This window comes from Haliaeetus albicilla, chromosome 3, assembly GCF_947461875.1.
Source record: "Haliaeetus albicilla chromosome 3, bHalAlb1.1, whole genome shotgun sequence".
Taxonomy (NCBI): Eukaryota; Metazoa; Chordata; class Aves; order Accipitriformes; family Accipitridae; genus Haliaeetus; species Haliaeetus albicilla.
Window position 1 is genome coordinate 72,996,338 of NC_091485.1, and position 22,144 is coordinate 73,018,481.

Consider the following 22,144-nt stretch of genomic DNA (forward strand, 5'->3'; position numbering starts at 1 on the left):
TAGTCATTCTGTATTCCCGTGGCAGTAATACACAAAATATGTAGAATTAAGAATTGTCTTTTTCTTCATTATGCTTACAATTGAAAAAACCAAACACCTTCTCATGTGAAACAACATTCTATTTGAGTTTGGCAACATTTACAAAGATTTGTCTCATTAAAGGTTAAAAAAAGCGCCGCCCCCCCCCCCCCCGGACTCTATATATCAGGTAATTACAATGGCTGTAAGTGATAGAAACTGAGAGAAAGATGCATCTTCCAGGAAGTCAAGATGTTTTGATTCCGTATTTTTGTTCAGAACCATGAAGGTCCCTAAGTGCAAAGAGTCCTATCATTAGCCAAGTAAACAGTCATTGTTCTAATGGATGAAACGTCTTCTAATTTATGAAATCCTTTACAAACAACCCTGTATAAATTAGAGAGAATTGTCAGGACAACAGGAAATGGCCTTAAGTTGTGCCAGGGGAGGTTTCAAATTGGATATTAGGAAAAATTTCTTCACTGAAAGGGTTATTAAGCATTGGAACAGGCTGCCCAGGGAAGTGGTTGAGTGACCATCCCTGCCGGTATTTAAAAGACATGTAAACGTGGTGCTTAGGAACATGGTTTAGTGGTGGACTTGGCAGTGTTAGGTTAACGGTTGGACTAGATGATCTTAAAGGTCTTCTCCAACGTAAATGAAATTAAATGATCATGTTATCTATTTACTCATAAGATACAGCAGACACATTCCATTCATCTGAAAGACTTGGCAAAGAAGGCATTGCAGAAATATTTTCTGCAGTGGGAATTTAATGTCCTGTTCTTCAGCATCAGGTTTAAAGACTGCCTAATGATACGAAGTGACTGAAGAGTCCTCCCATCTGAATCATCCAGAATCGCATAGGGAAGGAACCTCTGGAGGTCCTCTGGTCCAATCCCACTGCTCAAGCAGGGCCACCTAGAGCCAGTTGCCCAGGACCGTGTTCAGACAGCTTTTGCGTATCTCCAAGGATGGAGACTGCACAACCTCCCTGGGCAACCTATGCCAATGCTCAGTCATCCTCACAGTAAAAAAAAAAAAAAAAAAAAAAAAAAAGTTTCCTGATGTTCAGAGGGAACCTCCTGTGTTTCAGTTTGTGCCCATTTTCTCTGGTCCTGGCACTGGGCACCACTGAAAAGACCCTGGCTCCATCCTCTTTGCACCATCCCTCCTCTCCAGGCTGAACAGTCCCAGCTCTCTCAGCCTTTCCTCAGAGGAAAGATGCTCCAGGCCCTTCATCATTTTCATGGCCCTTTGCTGAACTCTCTGCAGAAAGAAGCTCAATCTCCCTTGTACTCAAAGTCATTACAACACCTGGAGGCATTTTCAAGAAATTTGGCAATCCAGAAAATCAGGCATTTCTGACCAGCCTGTACTGCTCAGTATCATCAAGTGTCAAAATGGGAAGAAGTCTCCCTGGAAAGGGCACTTCTGGAAACAAGACAAAAAATGCAGAGATTTTGAGTAGTATCTTATCTCAACTACTGTCCGTTTACAATTACTCTTCATTCTACTGCAGAACTGCACCTGTCAGTAATGGTATAATATTTCTCTAAGAGAAAATCTTCTATAACCAAGATTTGTTTAACTTTAAATCAGAACTACAGTCTAGATATCTTCACAAACGGCACAAAGTAGTAACTTCAACAGAAAAATGAACAAGAACTTCTGTTCATCAGTAAGTATATGAAACCTGTGCTGCATTAAAACTGTCAGACCCAAGCTCAGAGCACTTAAATCAGGAAAACAGTTTTCAGGTTCCCATGTTATTACCGTAAATGACCCCTACGGTACACATAGGTGGCAAACAACAGAACAGTACTCCTTGTCTGAAGGTCTACATGGGGATATTTGACAAATAAGAAACAAATTGAAGATGCAAATTCTACACGAGTTCAGTTCTTATATGGATTCCCATATTCTGTAAATGTATCAAGTTAAAAGAAATTATCATCAGCTTACTTCTTGATTATATTATCCATAGTGAGGTTTAATGAACTTTAATCATACTTTAAATACAAGCTTTCATTTTATTCTCCTACCTCTTTTCTGAGAATTCACCTTCATGTATACACCAAGTTACTTCACCTAAAAAGCTAACATAGCTGTTCACAAAAATCCATTAGCTAGCCCACCTTACATCTGCCCAAATCAAATATCCATTGGCTAGTTCACTTATAATTAAGTAAACTTTTTTTTAACTATGCATTCAATTTTTTGAACCATTTCAACAATTTTGCATCACCAGGAAATTTCAAAGCTGTTATCTACCCATTCCTTGAGGTATTCAGAGACCAAAAAGAACTGGCTGTAGCAAAATATTTTGTCAATCCTGACATATAAAACTTCCCCTTGCAGAAACTATGCTAATTTGAGGCTACTAGTATATCATGATCAAATATGTATTCATTTATCTTCATAGCTCATTGCCTCGTAGATACCAGTACTGAAGGACTTCATTTGTTAAACTAAACAGCTTAAGAACATCTTCAGTTTCATGCAAACATATTTTAAAATGCTGCTAGCCTCAAGTAACCACTCTTCCATAAATAAATAAGCAACATTACCCAAACATTTAAAGTTTGGCGTTTCATTCCTCTTGCCCTCCGGCTTGTGAGCTTTTGCAAATTCTATTCATGTCTTCCCAGTTTGACTCTGCAACTACAAGCACCAGAACTTGACTACAAAAATTTAAAAAACCCTTCCCATTCCAACAATTTGGAAGAAAAAATAAGTATTGTGAAAATTCTCAGCTTATTTCCAAGACAAAAGCGAGACATTTTCACCATAATGCTGCAAGCACAGTTGCCTACTTGGGTGCATAATTTTGTTAGGGTGACAAGCAGAAAAAAGGGGGTTTTGGGTTTTTTTTGCACATCCCAGTCCAGAAGAGATGGACAAACACAGATATTTCATAAAGCTGGTGTAAATTACATTGTATTCCTTCCACCTCAAATTTCAGCCAACAGAGATTCTCCCTTGCTGATTTATTGTGGGGGGTGGGTGTGTGGGTGTGTATGTGGGTGGGTGTTGTTTCTGAAGTTCCTTGGTACAGTAACGTGGAGTTTCAAGTCTTTCAAATTCACTACAGTATTCAACCTGAAGAGTGAGATAAAAATGCCTTTATGCGCCTAAGAAATGACGTGAAAACAGAAAAAATAGCCTCCATCAGTGTCCACAAGTGACTAATAGCAGTGTTCACAATATCACCCATGACATCCTCTCATCAAAATTAATACTTGCACTTGATTATCATAAAGCACTACATATACATTATATACACCTATTTATTTTTGTGTTTAAAATTTGGAAGGTATACAAAGAGATTATAAGGTTCAGAAGGCCGATGGCCATAATCTTGTGGTCTAATTAGACTGAGCAGTGTCCTATTATGGATAGCAAAGGTAAGAAATTGATAGAAGGAATTAATTTTATCTTGCTTTTTTCAGAAACCTGTCCATACACATTCTTCTTGAAATATCAGTAAGTCTAAGGAAACAAAAAAAACCAAATACAAAAAAAAGTGGATTCGATTTCTACTCCCAGAATACTAATGAGAACTTCTCTTATCATCTTTAATTTTTCTCGACTATTTTGTTTGAGATGGCATTAGATCAATGCATGAACTAATGCTCGTGCAAAGATTAGATAAGAATTTTGCAAGAGGTTCAGCACAAGCTGCATAACCTCCTAAGGAAAAAGCCCAAACAAATTTTAAATGGAAGAGACGCAAGAGATAACTTAATGGTAATTAAGCACACTGCCACAAGGAAATGGAATAGTTTTCCTAGAAGTCTCTTGTGTTTGCTCAATTATTACTTTTATTATTATTGTTGTTAATATAGTTAAATGAGAGAAATGAGAATAGTTTTTGTCTGTTTCAGAGAAAAAAGGCCCAATCTTTAAAAGCATAAAGCCTATATACATACAAAGACACAAAAATGAAACTCTGGCAAATCTAAAGAATTCTACCATTTTTTTCTGTTTACTACAAATTCAGAAGTATGTTAGGAAGGAGGATGAATCCTGATCTGTGGGTTTTGGAGATACTGTTATCTGTGAGCTCATGTTACACCTGCAGAACTGCCCTCCTTGGTGGTATGTGCAGACCTTTACTTACGGCTTGGATGTTCAGTTAACAGTATGCAATGCCTGGAGGAAGGCTGAAGAGTACGTCATCAAGATATATATACTCTTCAAGCAGATCAAGTACCACTGCTGTTGTTCTGCTCCCCATTTTAATTGTTCAGAATGGGATCTCTCCAAAGGCTAAACCAGAAAAAAATTGTAGGATGCTATTTAATATACCTTAATTTTACCTAGTTTGTAAGAGAACACTGATTTATATAAATTTGTCATACAAAACTGGTTTTGAAAAAGCCACCCCCAAAAAACCAACCGGCCAAACAAGAAACAGAAAGGCAGCAACTCATACTGATTTCCACCAAGCCAACGAAGCCTTCAAAGTACTCCTGCTAAACCTGTGTGGCACTACTTCAGTTACACCACATACTAGAGACCAGATGCTCTGGCAATGATGAGACTACGTGAAGCCTGTAGTCATCTCAAATACTTCATTGTCACAATGTTTTAGCAATAAAAATGCATAAAGATTAACAAGGCAAACACTCAGATTTACACTAGGATTATGAATTCAAGTGCTATACTGCTAAAAGCCTATATAATTTTCATTTGGTAACAATCAAAACCCCAAAATATTATGTCTTAAGTGAATCAGTTTGGTTTATGTTGCTTGCAACACACTTGCTTCCACTCACCCATTTTGCATTCTAGCAGAATGTGCTTATCTGAACTTGCACAGAAAAACACATTGGAAAACAGTTTAAAGGAAGATAGAGACAAAAATAATTCCTTGCTGCAAACTGTGGCGTTGATTTCAAGCACCTTTCCCCTCAGATTTCTTTCTTATAAATGTTCTAACAAGTTTAAATCAGATTTACAGTCAAGCAGGTGTACACATGGCAGGGGAGGGGATTAATCTATTCAAGTTACATTAAACATGGTATAATGGAAATGCAAACTACTTCAGGCTTCTAGATGACTACTACTACTACAATGTCAGTATTAGAAGTAGTAACTGTACTTGCATTTGCTCTCTCACAGGCTGGCAAGTAAGAATTAAAGTGTGACCTATGCTTCACATTTGTAGTTAACTTCTTGGTCACGACAGCTCAAACAGTCTACTACAAAGAATGGATGCAATATGTGGAAAACATTAACACCAAGCATAAATGCACCTCTCAGAGGTAGGAAAAGAAGTCTTTTACATGTTCTGATAAAATAAAGTGAAAGAAAACTGTCACTCCCCCGTCCCAACATACACTACATGTGTTCAATGAGTACACGCTTTGAAAGGGTAGTCGTATTTAAAATAAACAAGAATTTAGAAGTCCAGTATAATCCTATGCCATAACATATTTCCTGACATATTAATGTCCTGATATTCAGTGAGAATCCACTTTGTTTATTTACTTTCTAGTCTCACCAATATTTTTAAATATTTTTGTCACTATTTTTCATTGATTAGCCAGAACAAAAATCTCTCTTACGTCTCTAGTCTTTTGAGCATTAGAAGTTCAAAGATATTCTTAAATCATAACAAAGAAAGCAGGTGAACACTGAACCATGAACTAATAAGCTTTTTCCGCAAGGAAAACTGGCACATAAACAAAAGCACAGTTTAATTTCTGATGTCAGACTTTTAAAATATTTGTTCTTTTACTTGAATGGGCAAATTACTGATGGTCTAACTTCTCAAAATTTACTAGGAAATAATGGGCACTTTCCTAGCTATATAGATGGCTAGCAAATTCCAGCTAGTATAATTTAAAAAAAAAAAAAGACAGAGGAAAGCCCATGTTTGTGAAGATGGCAAAATTAGAGAATAGCCCTATGCTAGCACACATGATTTAAGAAGAAATCTATCACAGGCCTCGTATTTTATATACCAGCTGCTACTTTCAAAAGCCATCTGCTTCATTTTTCTGCACATGATTTTTTTATGCAGCTGCAGTATTTCAGAAAAACATTCACTCAGGCTGACAAGCTATCTTGCCAGTGCAGTTCATAAAAACACAATGCTGGATTTAATTTTTTTTATTAAGAACAAGAATAAAATCAGTCTGAACTTAATACTGAACACTTTCCAGGAGTTTAGGGATTTTTAAAAAACTACTTGCTGTCTCTTAAAAATGTATTTTAGATTTAAGTTTTTTTATATCCTTAGAAATTATTAAATAAAATTATCAAACTTTGTTGAGTTTTCTTTTCAAGCATAACTACTGTGGAAATTCTTTAGCAACAGTACTATCAAATGGCGTTTCAATAAGCGCGAATACCAATAATTAGCCACTACACTGGCTTTCCCAGCTCATTTAATGTTACCAAGACATCTCCCACAGGATAATCTCCAATTTTTCAGGAGGACAGTTTAAAAATGAGCAATCTATTTCTCTTGCTTTACTTTCAATGTCTATGACCTACTTAAACAACTTAGTCTTTTTTTTTTTTCCCCCTAAATTGGCTTTGCTTTGAAAACTGCATTTAAAAAGCACTTCAGTGATTAAGTACCCCCTAAAGAGTTAAGTGCATAACCAAAAAAAAAAAAAATCACAACTGTGTAAGATATTTAGATAAGCAAACAAAGAAACAAAATGTCTTCTGTACTCCATTTAGTAAATAGCATAAGAATCGTAATTATAATAGTTTAACGAAGCACGGAAAACAAAGATTCACATTACACCATTTTCTCCTTATCTATTTGTTCTATCCAGATATTTTTAGCTGGTGTTTTTATATTCAGAAATGATGTACTTGTGCTTAGCTAGTGGCATTTATATTAACAAATACCAGTTTCCTCTGAACCTTCCTGTATCTGCAATGATTATTTATTCATTCTCCTTTTTAACAGGTCAGGTGTGTTCCAGCACCTGCTTTTAAACATTCAAGTTTCAAATACCTGAAGGTATTCTGGTGTTTGGTTTTTGTATGCAATAGCTCACCCTCAGCCACCACAGAAACTGCTCGTAAGGATCTTCATTTTACACTAACGCACAGCACTCTGGTAACATTGGTCCTACGAAAGTACAGTGAAATTTTTCCTACAATTTACCAACTTCTGTAACATGAAAGTCCAGAACGCCTCAATATATCCACTGGAAAAGCTGATCTTCAGCAACTACCTATGGGACCAAGAAAACGATTGAAGCATATACCACATTTGTTCTCCCCACAATTTCACATTCAAAATGAACAATGTTGCTCTGTGTTCAGAATATTCCTGTTCAGACTGCACTCTGCAGCAGGTACCACACGTTAAGTCCACCACGATCCATGACACAGCTCTTCTGTGGTACCCTATAAGACATATTTATCTCAAATATTCTGTGGTTTCCACTGCAATCTTTCTTGTAGCATTAAATACACCACAGAAATGCTGTAGCATAGCCTGGGACAGATACATCATTAGACGAATGCAGAACAGCCACCCAATATAATTACTTACATGTGTAATCACCGAACTGCAAAAGGAGATGGCTCCTCCATCTTTTCACAGCGGAGCCCACCCTCATTTACCAACAGCAGGTTCCTGTAGGACACTGAATTTTCTTCACTACAGAATCAGAATAATCAGCTTGAAAGAATAGGGTCTCAAGCCACATTACTACAGCTTCAGAAATCTTATGCAAAATTAACCCTCAAAGATTTGTGCCTCATCTGCTTTGAATGAAGTACCATATGCACAAAAGCCCAAAGCATACTTTTAATGTCATCACTATTTTTAGGAGCCACCTTAATGATCGTAATGGTAGTTTTTAAATATGCACAGGAGGGACACACATATGTGTTTCCACCCCTATTTACCCATCTAATAATATTAGACTTATTATAGAAGATAAGTCTACATTAGGGAAAATTAAGGCTTTGGCCTCTTCTAGTGGAGTTAAAAGCAGAGATTCAGTATCAGGATAACATTCATTTGCCATCTGCCCTCAGCTGCTCCTCCTTTTCGTCTTCCAAGGTCACAGTCTCTATATTATCTAGAGGTGATCTTTGACATCTCTAACTAATTTTGGAAGCTCCTCTGTTAATAATAAGGGCATTAGAGATGGGGTGAGGGGGGTAATCAACTTCTGACAAGGCATTGTTAGGGACAGAATGGCTAAAAATGATCCCTTCTGTCCGAGTGGGCTGATCTCCAGATGTCACTGCAATATACACTGCTGCCTCTCAGATCTTCGATAAAGTAGGACTATACTCTTGGGAGCCATATAGTACTCAACCTACTAAGCATGCCTTGCTAACACCTAATTTTATACTTCTCCTCTGACACAGAATTTTGCTTTGCCAGAAGAAATGACTCCAAGAATCAACATGAGTCAACTTGTTGTGGTTTGGGTTTTTTTTTGTCTGATGCATGTTATAGGCAACCTAACACACTACTGATAGACTAATCTGAATAACATTTTGTTCAAGATTACTAACACAGACATATCCATGCATCAGTACATGGAAACCTGTCTTGAGCATTTTAAATGTATTGTATCAAATTAAGAGTAATTCACATATGACTGCAAGAAAGCCCACAAGCACTATTTTCACCACTCTGGTTGACAGGGGGAAATTTTAAATCAAAGCACCCATTTTTCTTTGGACTGGGCTTGGCTGACAAATTATTTAAGAGGTATTTAGGAATACGAGTATGTTTTGCATTCCTATCAGACAGCACTGCTAACAGAAAGCAGACATTTGACACAGAACATTTAGAAGATACCAAAGTAGCTACACAACTATACAAACAGCAAGATCTACAAGAAGAATGTCAGCATAGTTTTGAGAGTGTAAATAAACTTTTATAGTTAAAAAATGAGTACTTTATGAGGTATTGTGAATTTCAGCAATTTCAAGAAACCAACACCTTGTAAAGGATATCTCATTTATAATTAGTTTTGCAAGCTGCAAGGAGCAGACAGGTGATGTTCAGTTTCATTTATTAAAAAAAAAAAAATTGTATATTTTTAAGCAGCTGCAATTCTAACATTTATTACCACTTCCCTGTAGGGCACAGTTTGTGTGTCAACCATTAACTCTTCCTGAAAGATCTTTTTTTTGTTTTAAACAGGCTGCCAATTATCAGGAACAATGCCAGCTTTTCTCCCCGTGTCCTTGATTTTCTTCAAAGCTTTTCCTGTCAAAGTCATTTGCTTTAGCCCTCCTATTTTTGTTAGGGTATAAGAGATGTTGTTATTTAATTAGGTTAAAGAGTCTAATTCCCAGTCTGCACTTCAAATTATATCTCATGCACCTAAGCCTTATAAAACTTTAATCATTAAGTTACTGCAGTTATTGCCTGGACTTAAAATTTCCTACATGTTGGGGGACAGTGTTACAAAAATAATTTAATTTGCATGATGCATTTATCTGCCACAATATAAAAGAGAATTTTCATTTAAGGAAATACATTTTAAGTGTTAACATTATTTTTACAGACACTACAGAGACAGAGCAAGAAAGTATCATTTGTCTAGAACAAACTATGCCTCCTCTTCCTTTAGAGATTTTTTTCTTTTTTTTTTTAAGAAAACAAGTATCACTTTTTCCTCTTTTTTTTTTTTTTTTAAAGTTTTCTTATGAAAATGAACCTGCATTGTACTTGTCTGATGAAACACAGAATCTCTGTGGCACAGAATTCAGCCCAATTTTTGCAGAACATCATTTATCTGCCCTAACTTTGAGATCATCCTCTCCCTGCTTCCAATTCCTTCTCTGGTGCATTACACAAACTTTGGCTCATTTTAAAAAGCAAACCCAAAGCACAGTCCAGTCCTATGGTTTCCTTTATTATATGTATGTACACCTCCAGGTCAGCTCCATGCTGCAGGCTAAATAAGGCAGGACAGAGGAAAATTCTATGCTGATAAAACCAACCTTTTCTTGTTCTTTGGGGTCTAAAAAAACCCCAAAAGTTACTTTTAAAGTCTTCTGTTTGAAGCACAAGGACAGCAACAATGGAACAGCTGATGCCTAAGAGCTGGGTCGTCCGTCCCTCCACCCCCCCCCCCCCCCCAATACAGATGCTTACTCCCTTTTCATCAAGGGATAAACCATCTCCAATTACTGGAGGCTAACACGTTATTCAAGGATAAATGTGTGCAAGCTCTTGTCCCACAATAAAAGGAAGGCAATTCAAGTAGCTTACGTCTGATTCTCATTATATGAATGTTTTTAAAAGCTGTATTCTATCTTGATGTGAGATATGGCTTTCATTCCTCACTCAACTATTAAGGCAAAAGAGAAGCCTGTCCCCTTTATTTCCACCTCCCAACAGCCATGTCACTGGAACAGAAGGAAAGGAAGACACTCGCAATGAATTTCATCAACACTTATTTAAAGCAACTGGAAATGCTCCCAAAAAGTACAGGAAAAACGTGAAGTCTAATTTTCATTACTTGAAAAACTCCAATTTTTAATTCTCCTTTTGTACCTTTATGCTTGTCTCCTCTGAAGTTTTCTTGAAAAATGGTAAAAATTCATACAAAATACAGGTATCTTTATTCTTTTGAGATTTACAAAACAGTCAACAAAACATAAAAAAAGGTTACTTGTTGATAAAAATTAACTTAGTGTGTTTTTACTCAGCAATCCTGTGTACTTCATGTTTAAGGTTTTGGGAGCCGGATTAGAGTTGACTTTGGGGTATACAATACAACGGGACACAATTGAAGGCCGGCACATAAAACCTATGTAGCAAGCATCTGCCAACTGTGCAGACAACCATAAATCTGGCATTTCCTGATTTTTGAATACTTTAACCTCACAATTCAAACAGCACTGGGTGGGATCCAATTTGCCTAATTTGGCTGAAATTGTAAGCAGTTGGGCCCAAGGGAATAATGCAGTCAATGGAGTATCACCACCTAAATGCTCCACTTACTGAAAAAAAGAGAAGACACTGCTGAAGACCTGTCACGCACTACCTTTGACACCTTCTAAACAGAAAAAAAAAAAAAAAAAAAAGATACAATTCTAGCATTAGCCTGTTGGTCAGAGCTCTGAACTTGGATGTAAAATGACATATCTTGAACACACAACTCCTCCAGTCGAGAGAATTGGCCTAAGCATCAGCCTCTACCCCATCTCAAGTCTCAAAGCTGAAGCACACAAGATGCTTCGACAAACCGCGTGGTATTAATATTAGTAAGTTGCATGGTTCCCCCCCTCACACACGCTGATTTTAATCCTTTGCTGTACAGATTGCAAGCCACAGGCACTCTTAGGAAAAGTCTCGTTAAGTGCCCTGCTTTTATACTTCCAATTAGAACAGCTTACGCCCACTGCAGATGGCAGAATGACCTCCACCGATTACAAACAGCTGTATGTCAAGCTACAAACAGTTCTGGTCATAGGTTCTTGATGTGTTCAAGACTCTTGGAAACAAAGAATACCCAAAACAAAGAAAGGTCACAGCATCCTTAAAATAATCAAAATTAAGGAAAAATAAAAAGAAAAAAATTTTCACATATTAAGTCCAAGCTGAAAAGACTTAAATGCTTGCACCAATTTATACAGGGCAATGCACTCACTGAAGTGAATGGGAGTAGTCATGCATGTGAAGTTACAACCGTGTGCCAGTTTTCAGTTTAACAGCCTGATAATTGTGGTTTGGGTTAAACTGTATGAATAAACCGTGTCTGTTGACAGCGATTAAAGTAACGTTTTGTTATCTTTACAAATGTTCTGTGCTCTTCTGGAAGATGAAGATCACTTGAATATTCAGTGATCAAACTTTCAGCTTCTTTTTCAACAGTACTGCTGCTCTGCAACTCAAATTCAAGAAAAAAAATCACATTTTCTAAAACCCATGGACAATTCATGGGTCACAGAGGTCACCATATTTCTTTTGCTTCTCCGTGAACTTCTTATTTGATGTTGTACATTTTTAGTTAAGTCAGACAACATGTTTGGATGTTATCAAGTTAGTAACAGGTTCTCAGCCTGATCTTGAAAAGAAAGATTTAGTCATGGGCAGCATCTGGTCCCCAAAATCTTTTTTTCTCATTTATAACACATGAGGCAGCAATGTATTTGACTTTTACATCTACAAAAGCCAATGTGATTACAGAAGTGTTATTCTGTTTGTAAAATTCCATAACTAGGTCCTATGTTCATTATCTCTAACATATGTTATTTCTGTGCAGAAAGCTCAAGATATGTATGCATGTATGATTTATGTACATTCTGTTGTTCTTGCCTAAATACAGCATGATGTGTCTGATTGAGAGCTGTGGTTAGCAAAAGAGGATGTTAAAATGTTGCAGTAGTGACAGTGAGAAGGGAACAGAATGTCAAAAATTGTCTTTCCTTGTTTTTCCACATTCCCCTGTTTTATGATGCAGTGTTACTGCTCCAATTCTTTTCCTGCCTTCTCTTCGTAAGTCAGTGGTGTTGCCTTAACACTTTACCACATAAAAGTAATTGTCTTAATTTATTCAAGAGGGCAAGTGAGACTTATGGAGCAAAACAGAATCATGGGCAGAGAATGACAGCTGTGGAAAGTTGTGCACCTGATTTCCATAACAATGGAGACCCAAATACCTTGCAGCACCCCAGAAAAAAGAACAGTGACTTTTGACGAACTGGATTTAGAAATACCTCATGATAAGGTGGAAAAGAAAGAGGAAAAGAAAAAAAATTATATGGTGCGCAGAGCAAGGAGACAAGAACCTCTCATTTTCATTTTATAATAGAACTAGGATTCAGGGCATTGTCAGATACACACAGCTGTCGTTTTTGCTTATCAGTTCCTGATGACCTTCATAAACCTTCTTGCTATTCTGAGCTGTTTGTATCTGTTTCTAATGATTTTCCCAAAGTTAGTAAAAATGCGTTTCTCGGAAAATGGTAAAAAAAATATTCCTCTGGCATCTTAAAAGTCCTTGCTTGAAAGAAATAGTTCTCTTAGGCACAAATGAGAGGACACTGCAGGCTTCCCAGCTGTTGAATAGGTAAATGATGGAGTTCAGGAAATTACTTTGGACCTCATTACCTACTTTTGCATCACCGGAAAGACAAAACTCCTGTGTTTAAAACCAGTATGAAGAAAGTCATTTGCTCCTAGAGTAAAAATGAACATGATTTTATTGTTTCTACAAGAACCCCTGGCAGTACTAAAGAGTCACCAAAATCCAGACATTTTTCAGCTGAAACAAGCGTATCACACAGGTCAGTTAAACTAGAATGCTAAGTCCAGGTAAGCACTGCACTAGAGTTGTCTTCTCGGAAATCAACTCTGTCATGTATCAATACAAAAATTTCATCACACATTAAAAAAAATTAGAAGTCATATACCTAAGGCAGAATGTGTGTGTGTACAATAAAGTACAGAAGACATTTACGAAATTAGTATGCGCACGTTGATTCTACATGCTACTTTCAGATAAATATTGGACGGAGGAGAGGAATATGTTTTCCTCTTTTTAGAAACTTAAGATGAAATTTTTATCAGAATTACTGTTTCCTGGTTCCTCATCTGCAAACATGTCTGTTCAAAAGGGCAGAAGAGTGCCACGCTTTGGACCAGCTCCAGTTATATCCTAATTTTAGGGGACATTGATCAAGAATTATGGTATGCCCCAAGCAAGTAACCTAAGATCAGGATATTTTTGAATCTGGCAGAGACACAATAAAAAGAACAGTAGTTCATGGGAATAGTTTTCCTTGGTAGAAGCCTTTGGGGTTTGAGTAACATTATCAGCACTTCGGCACAACAACATGCATCAGGTAAAACAAAATTCCTGTTTCAAAGCAAAACTCCAGAGCTTTCATGGTGTAGTTCCTGAGCTCTGCCATTTCAGCTGACTTCACAAGCCCTCCCCGCTGCCTCTCATTCCCACCTTACTCCATCTCTATCATGACAATAATCCATAAAATTACTCCTTTAAATAATCTAGATTAAAACTAATCCTCCATATAGTACTATAAATTATTGCTTAAAACTATGATATAAAAACATATCTCCTTCACCAACTTGTCACCATTACTAACACAAACTGCTTGTTAAGCACTAACAATATTTCAGTGTATGAAGACAGAAAATGTACCATACAGGCACAGGAGAAGAGCCACCTAACATGTAGCAAATAAGTAACTTTAGGTTTGAATTTTCACAGATGCATGGATTCTTAAACCATTCTAGTCCAGACTCCTCTAAAAGACAGCCCCATGAAGTTTTACTTTGAGCTCGCCAGTCTAAAAGCAGATTAAAATTATTTAAGTCAACAAAATGAAGACTTAGGTGCTTAATTTATAGAAACTTTCACTACTATGCAGTTTTACTAATCAGTAAGAGATACTCAAATCAAGAAAATAACGTAACAATATGAGTGGAAAAAACATTCCACGGCTGTAGTGAAACTGCCCACTTATTTGCGCTTCCAAAAATAAAGAAATTCAGCAATTTAATAAAGTGTGAAATAACTATAAGAAGCCAGCTGAACAACAGTAAATTTTATCAGAATTAAGAAGACAACTGCAGAATTACCTTGTCTTTGGAAAATATTCCTCACCACTTCTCAAGGAGAAAGATGCCATGGACTTCATGCCCTTTCTGCTTTATATATGCAACCTTAAACTTTACCAATTTCTGTTTCTGCAGTAATACATTATCCACATAAACAAATCCAGAATTTTCCAAATTCAGCTAAAGCAGCAAAAATTCAGCAAAAGAGAAAGTGGTAGAACTGAACATACCTGCTGATAGAAAAAATTTAGAGTTGGTTTGTCCTCAGTGAACTGGTTTAGAAATCCTTTTGGCAAATATCTAATTCTCAGTTCGTATCTGAAAAGCAAGAAAAAGAGAATTATACTGGTGAGACAAAAATAATAATTGAGATTTCCTCACAAATAAAAGACGTCTTCAAACACTCTTAAAAATAAGGATAAAATCAAAACAAACTCAGAAAACTACAGGAAAACCTTCTCTTTTGACTACTCAGAGAACTAAACTGGAATGTAGTACCTAAGATTTCATAAAGATGTTACAAAGTAAACAAAACCCTGCTGCCTTCTTGAAGATTCAGTGAGGACTGAGGCATCAAGACTTCGAGCAGATAAGCTATCAGGTCCAGATCCATGGGAAAGGAGGCCCCAATTAGCAGACAACAGCAGATGAGCTGCCACAACCACTGATGTGACCCCCTGGCAACAGCTTTTATCTTTGGTTATCACAAAGCATGGTACTTAGATCCCACTGCTCCAAGTAAGAGCAGCAACCAATGTTACTCACCAGGGAGCAACATCCTACACACAAAACAAGGGCTTACTCAAGGAACACGACTCTGCTCCTTCTCTGATCAAGTGTTGTAATATTCACATCTGAATGTTCCAACGGTTTTGAAGGGACTTCCTCTGTAAAAAGGCTTCCTACTTCCTTATTCATCATCAAGATGCATGCAAAAGCCAAATGAACCAGTTTTCAACGCGACAGTCAAATTTTTTTGAGTTAATAGTACACCACAGAGTAAGGGAGATTCAGAATTAGCCTTGATCCACGACCTATACCAAATTTGTATGCTTTCTCAAACCCTAAACTTATTACAATCCCTAAATTTAGTATCCCTGCTTGTTCTGCAGTAACAGCCCACAATGTTTGACACACACTGCATTATTCCTCCTCTAACACATTCCTGCAACAAAATTCTGATAATAAATGTCCTCATCCCTTTGGGTATGCCAATACAGCTTAACCTAAGTATAAAACTCTTTACAGCCCTTCTCCAAAATAAGTATATTTAACAATCTACTCATGATGGAAAGAGCAAATATTGCAATGTTTCAAGCCGTTGGTTTCAGAAGAACAAAAAGTTCTTTTCAGCAAGTGATTTGGCTGTCTGTAATCAAGATTTATATGGGTATTTGGTAAAAAGTTACTAGGAGTTACTGCTGCTTAGGATTCCACTGCAAACAGAAATTGCAGTATTCTTTGCTTTGAAATCATTGAAAATACATTGTCCCATTAGAAATCATTAAAATAAGGCAAACATTTAGAAACTGTAACCACATGCACATACACTGTATACAAACTATGAATACTTAGAATGACATTTTTTCATAGTATGGCAAGTTTATTTCATAAAGGAAAATGCACGCTCAGTCATCTTGTGCACAGAAAACACGTTGTTACACTAAAAACAGTCTTCACACTGCAGGACATACAAGAGAGGTGGAGAACACCTGAAAGAGGGTAGATTTAGATTGGAGGTAAGGAAAAAATTCCTTACAATGAGGGTGGTGAAACATTGGAACAGGTTGCCCAGAGAAGTTGTGGATGCCCCCTCCCTGGAAGTGTTCAAGGTCACGCTGGATGGGGCTTTGAGCAACCTGGTCTAGTGAAAGATGTCCCTGCCTGTGGCAGGGGGTTTGGACTACATGATACTCAAAGGTCCTTCCCAACTCAAACCATTCTCTGATACGACGACACAGACAGGTATAAACAAAAAGATTCAAAGTCACAGTTAAGACAAACTCTCAAAAGTTACTCTAATTGAGAAGGCACACAGTATCATCTTCTATGGCTGATCAGCTTTTACATTTAATGATACATAGCAGATATCTAGTTATTCACTAAAATTTTAGATATTAGCCAACTTGTACTTGCAGGCGTTTTAAGTGCTAGGAAGAGAAAGCAGTGTGAGTACACTGTCCAGAAGCAGAAAAGTAGAGCCTGCCCTACCACCCGGCTTCTGCCATATCCCTCAAATCTACTGCTGAACACCACTGCAGAGACCAATATGAAATAAAACAAGTCTATGTAAAAAATTACTTGTTTGCATTTTTTTTAGCTCTATGACCTGCTGCATTTTAGTTGTCTTTCTACATTTTGAGATTAAAACCAACACTAGTCTCTGAAAACTGTCCTTATCAATTTCTCATCATTTCCCTGGTACGTTTTCTCCTGCTATTCTCTCCTTGTCCTTTATCTGTTTCTATTTAAATTCCTCTCCCTGGCAGAAGGTTTCCACAACACCTTCCAAGCCTCACTGCATGAAACAGCAAGCAGGAAAAACAGTATTCAAAAGTGAAGACCCAACCTCTGAGCAAAGAAAAGTTGACTGACCAGATACTTGAAGGTGACCTGCTAACTGGTTATCTGTATTGCAGTACCTCCCAGTTAATTAAAACGGTTTCATCCTTTCCCACTGGAGCTGCACTTTGTCAGATCACTGGATGTTAATACAAAATCTGGTACCTATTTTATTACTGCTTTGATAAATCTTTACGAGGGACTGGCAAATACATAGCAAAGGTTGACATGCAACTCAAGGGTATTACCATGGCACAAGAGAATTTATAAATCAGACAGTGAAGTCAGCTAAGGACAATTCAGGATCTTGCAAGCTTAACACTGGCCACTTTTCCTGGGCACAAAGCTATGGCTTTACTTGAATGGATGTCTACATACTTGGTTTCTGTACGACACAGAATACCAGCACACAGTGCTTCTAGGGGACAGTTAATGGACAACAGATTTTCAGTTATTTCAAAGCAAAGAAAAATAAGTTAATAAGCGTACCTACCCTAAGAAGCTGTATTAGGTGCCCAGGTGCCAGAAGCCGGGCAACCTCTGTGAGGAGAAGCCTGGGCTGCCCCGTGCCGGACACAGCCAGTCCCAGCTGGCTCCGAGCAGCAGCCGTGGAGAGCCCGGGCGGGAGCAGGTTGTCCCTGAAGGACTGCAGCCCGGGGAAGGGCCCGCGCTGGAGCAGGGAGACGTGGGAGGAGCGGCCGAGAGGGGCTGGGGGGGACCCACCGCAACCCCCGGCCCCAGCCCCTGCGCCGCCCCTCGGGGGGACACGAGTCAGGAGGGAAGGGGTGAAGGTGGGATTGGGAAAGGGGGAATGAGGATGAAGGGGCTGTTTTAATGGTTGTCTTTGTTTCTCACTACCTAAATCTATTTTCATTGGCAATAAATTAAATTAATTTTCCTGAATTTGAGTCTGGTTTGCCTGTGACCACACTTGGTAAGTGATCTGTCTTTATTCTTGACACACAAATTTTCTCATCCTATTTTCTCCCTGTCCTGTTGAGCAGAGGGGGTGAGAGGGCTGGGTGGGGGTCTGGCAGCCAGCCAAGGTTAACCCACTACAGGGTATCAAGTGCCTGGCCAAGGGGACCTTCAAAATCCTGGAAAGGAAGTGTTATGACTCAATGCATTTCAGACATCTTATTTAAGAATAGATACTGAAGATGAGGTTGAATTATACAATCATAGAATCATTTAGGTTGAAAAAGACCTTTAAGATCAAGTCCAAGCATCAACCCAACACCACCACTACGATGCCCACTAAACCATGTCCTGAAGTGCCTCGTCTATGTGTTTTTTGAACACTTCCAAGGATGGTGACCCCACCACTTCCCTGGGCAGCCCATTCCAATGCCTGAGAAATAAATTTTTTCTAATATCCAATCTACACCTCCCTTAGTGCAACTTGAGGCCATTTCCTCTCGTCCAATCTCCAGTCACCTGACAGAAGAGACCAGCACCCACCTCACTACAGCTCCCGTTCTGGGAGTTGTATACAGAGTGCGATCAGGTCTCCCCTCAGCCTCCTCTTCTCCAGACTAAACAGCCCCAGCTCCCTTAGCTGCTCCTCATAAGACTTGTGCTCCAGACCCTTCACCAGCTTCGTTGCCCTTCTCTGGACACACTCCAGCACCTCCATGTCTTTCTTGTAGTGAGGGGCCCAAAACTGAACACAGTATTCAAGGTGCAGCCTCACCAGTGCCAAATACAGGGAGACAATCACCTCCCTGCTCCTGCTGGCCACACTATTTCTGATACAGGCCAGGATGCCGTTGGCCTTCTTGGCCACCTGGGCACACTGCTGGCTCATATTCAGTCGACTGTCAACCAGCACACCCAGGTCTTTTTCTGCTGGGCAGCTTTTCACACTATGCAAATGAAAAGAATCCTTTATTTGGTCTCCCAATGGGCTAAGAACAAATATTGACCGGTAGTCACTTCACTTCTTCAGCAGCGTACATATTGTCTCAGTCGCCCTGATCTAGACCAGAATGTAGAACACCTTTACTCTCTGGGATTAAAAAAAAAAGTATAGGAAAAGCAATTTTTCTCCTTTACAGGGACTTGTCTTCTTAACTGAGGAGCTATGAGAAGCACTGGTTTTTGCAACAGGATCTCATGAGAAAATCAGGTAAGGCAAAACAGCTTGGCTGGGACAGACACTGACAGCAACCTTCATTACCTATTTATAACCTAATCTCTGACTACGCCTATGGGAATGAAGAAGCTGATTTCCAAAGGCCAACTCAAGGATGGGCTTGATTTTCAATATCCTCTAAATCCACTGTCTTTGAAACACAGCCAACTGATGAGGATGACAAGTCCCTTTCCCACAAACCAGGTCTGCTTTCTGAGCAAGCATCCCAGCTGATTATCACCTGCCTTTTCTTTGATAAAACTATTACTGGAAGACCACTATTTTACTTACTGCTCTGCATCTATACTGGGGTACAGAAGCACACTGACACATACTATGGGCCTCCACTCAGACCAGCAGAAAGGTGGGGATCAGTAGAATTAACAAATGGTATGGTGAAGTGACCTGTCCACAGCATAGCATACACTACTGAGCAGTTCTAGGAGCTTCCCTTTGAGTAATAAGCACTACCTGGGCAGTTGGTAGAGCCAAAAAAGAAAGGATGATACAACTCTTAATATTTTGTGGCACTGAAGGAAATAATCTCACCAGTCCCAGGCATGTAGGTTACTTCCAGCAGGTTCCAATTCAGTTCACATCAGCAGAAAAGTAACCGGAAAGGAGAAGATGGGAACAAAAAGGGCAGACAAAGGAGGAGCCTTGAGTGAGTTTAATGAACTGAATCAGCTCACTGAAGGATTAGACAAGCATTAAGGCTCATAGGAGAAAAGGAAAAGGACTGGATAACTGGAAGCAAGAGAGGGGATAAGCCAGACTGTGGAGAGGAGAGGTACAGAGCTGTTAGATCAACTTAGTCAACTCATTAAATCATTCTGCAGGTGGTCTGCCCTTTGTGTCAGCGCCAAAGCATTTGTATTGCAGCTATCGAAACTTACAGTACAGGACTGCTAAGCATAGGGGCTTCCTTTGGGGCATCTGCTACCTGTTAGAACCAAAGCATGAATGTCACCTGGTTACAAGGACCTATTTTACCTACAAACCTTAACTAGAGAACCAGAAGGTGTCTACCCTGTGGGGAACACAGTGTGTTCCATGACATACAATTTGTCACTTGAACCTCTTCGTATTTCCCTTGTGGGGCAAAAAAGACCAGCAAACAGAACAGTGCTTTGGCACATACCATCTTCAGAGACAGAAAGGATAGCTGCTGTGACTGTTTAAGGCACAATATTATAAAAAATAGTGAGGGTTGATGCTATCTATGATTTAAGAGTCCCATACAGAGATAAAAATGAAGGTTAAGGGAGAAAGGCTCTTTCACCTTTCTCCCTCATGCCCTTAGAAACATCCGGTCATTAAAATAATGACAAATGAAGAGGAATTTCTTCATTAAAAAGTGAGTTTAACACATGCCTTGCTAGCGGAAACATTAAGAGGAAACCTGAAGCAAACAAATCCACTCCAGTATTATTGCCTTCCCATTAAAAAGCCCTGTTTTTTTGTTTGTTTGTTTGTATTTCACTTGTCATCTAGGATCATCTCGCATGCACAGGTATACAGGCCTTCATACAAGCAAATGCTTAAAGAACAATTAATAATTTATGCTACTGTAAAAGAAACCTAACAGCAACAGTGTTACTGGAATTCAGTAATGAATAAAACCCTCAGATGGCAGTTGGAAGACTACAGTTTTTCTAAAGCAATTGCATGTAAGTACACTGAAATTATACAATGCTTCTGTAGTGCTAAATCTTGCATAACTCAAAGAAGTAAGACAGTATTACCCAATGTGACGTAAAACACAGCACACTCCAGAATACTTATTTCCTGAACAAACTACTACAAACAAATAAGCAAGCAGTTCCAATAATTATAACTGATCATTTTTGGCACCATGATTTAGACACAATCGGAATTTTCTGATGCTGGACGGAATTATCTTCATTGCCAGAGAATAAAATAGAATGGAAAAAGGATATTTAATTTGATACAGTTAACTAGCACTAACGTTCTTCAAGTAAACGTACAGTGAAGATGCAGGCACAGTCAATAAAAGGCTTCTATCTGACCTTTAGTGCCAATCTTTCTTCTTTATAGGAAAAACCGAAGTATTAGGTCTTTACTGATTTTTATTTAAAACAAACAAACGAACCCATACAAGATAGTTCAAACATCTGCTGTCTCATGCAAAATACAAACCTTTTTACAGCAAGAAGAAGGTCAGAGTACGATATAAAAGTAAATGTGAGGATGGGGAAAAAAAGACTTCCAGTAAGCAATGATTTCCTGTTCATCTTTTGTGACATAATTGAGGTTATCCACTGGTAGTTTGGCAAAGCTAAATTGTGTGTGCTCCTGCAACTGAACTGTCTGCCATAGGAAGAGGGAAGAAAATTTGAAGTGACAGAATTTTGGGTGACCTTGCCCTAAAGCCCACTATTATTTACTCTTTCTAAGCTCTAACTACAGCTATATCATCTGAAGCAGAGCTGTATCCCTATTACTCCCCTTCATTAGCCCATCCTCTGCAGGATTATAAACAGCACAGCATCAAACAAAAGCTGAGTATATGGGAGACAGATTTTATCCTGGTAATTTTTGTGTACAACTTATTGACAATCAGTGTAACTTCTAGTATCTGGATTAGTCCACAAGAACATCTGAGATCTAATTTCTGAACAGTGTGAATATACAGCCCTTTTAATTTGGATGAGATTAAAAAAAAACAACATACAAGAGGCAGTTACTGGTTTATTAACACTATAGGAAGTTTTAATTTAAGAACATTCCAAGACACCTCTCCCTTTACTAATCTAAATATTTTTACAAGTACTGGCATATGATCTTAAACACTCTGTGTTATGGTATTACAAATATGACAGCAGCATTTTGATTATGCACAGCAAATCTCCATGGGTTTAAAAGGT

General features: G+C 38.3%; 1 protein-coding gene across 11 annotated transcripts in view; it reads right to left on the bottom strand.

Moving 5' to 3' along the window:
• PTK2 (protein tyrosine kinase 2) overlaps window positions 1-22,144 on the bottom strand; it is a 226,218-nt gene that overhangs the window by 95,920 nt on the left and 108,154 nt on the right. For all 11 annotated transcript variants that reach the window (XR_011324147.1, XM_069780127.1, XM_069780125.1 and 8 more), the window contains one exon: window positions 14,791-14,878. Coding sequence is in view for 10 of the 11 variants with exons in the window: in XM_069780127.1 (XP_069636228.1) it covers window positions 14,791-14,878 (88 nt within the window). In the remaining variant the exon portion in view is untranslated. The remainder of the gene's footprint in view (window positions 1-14,790; window positions 14,879-22,144) is intronic.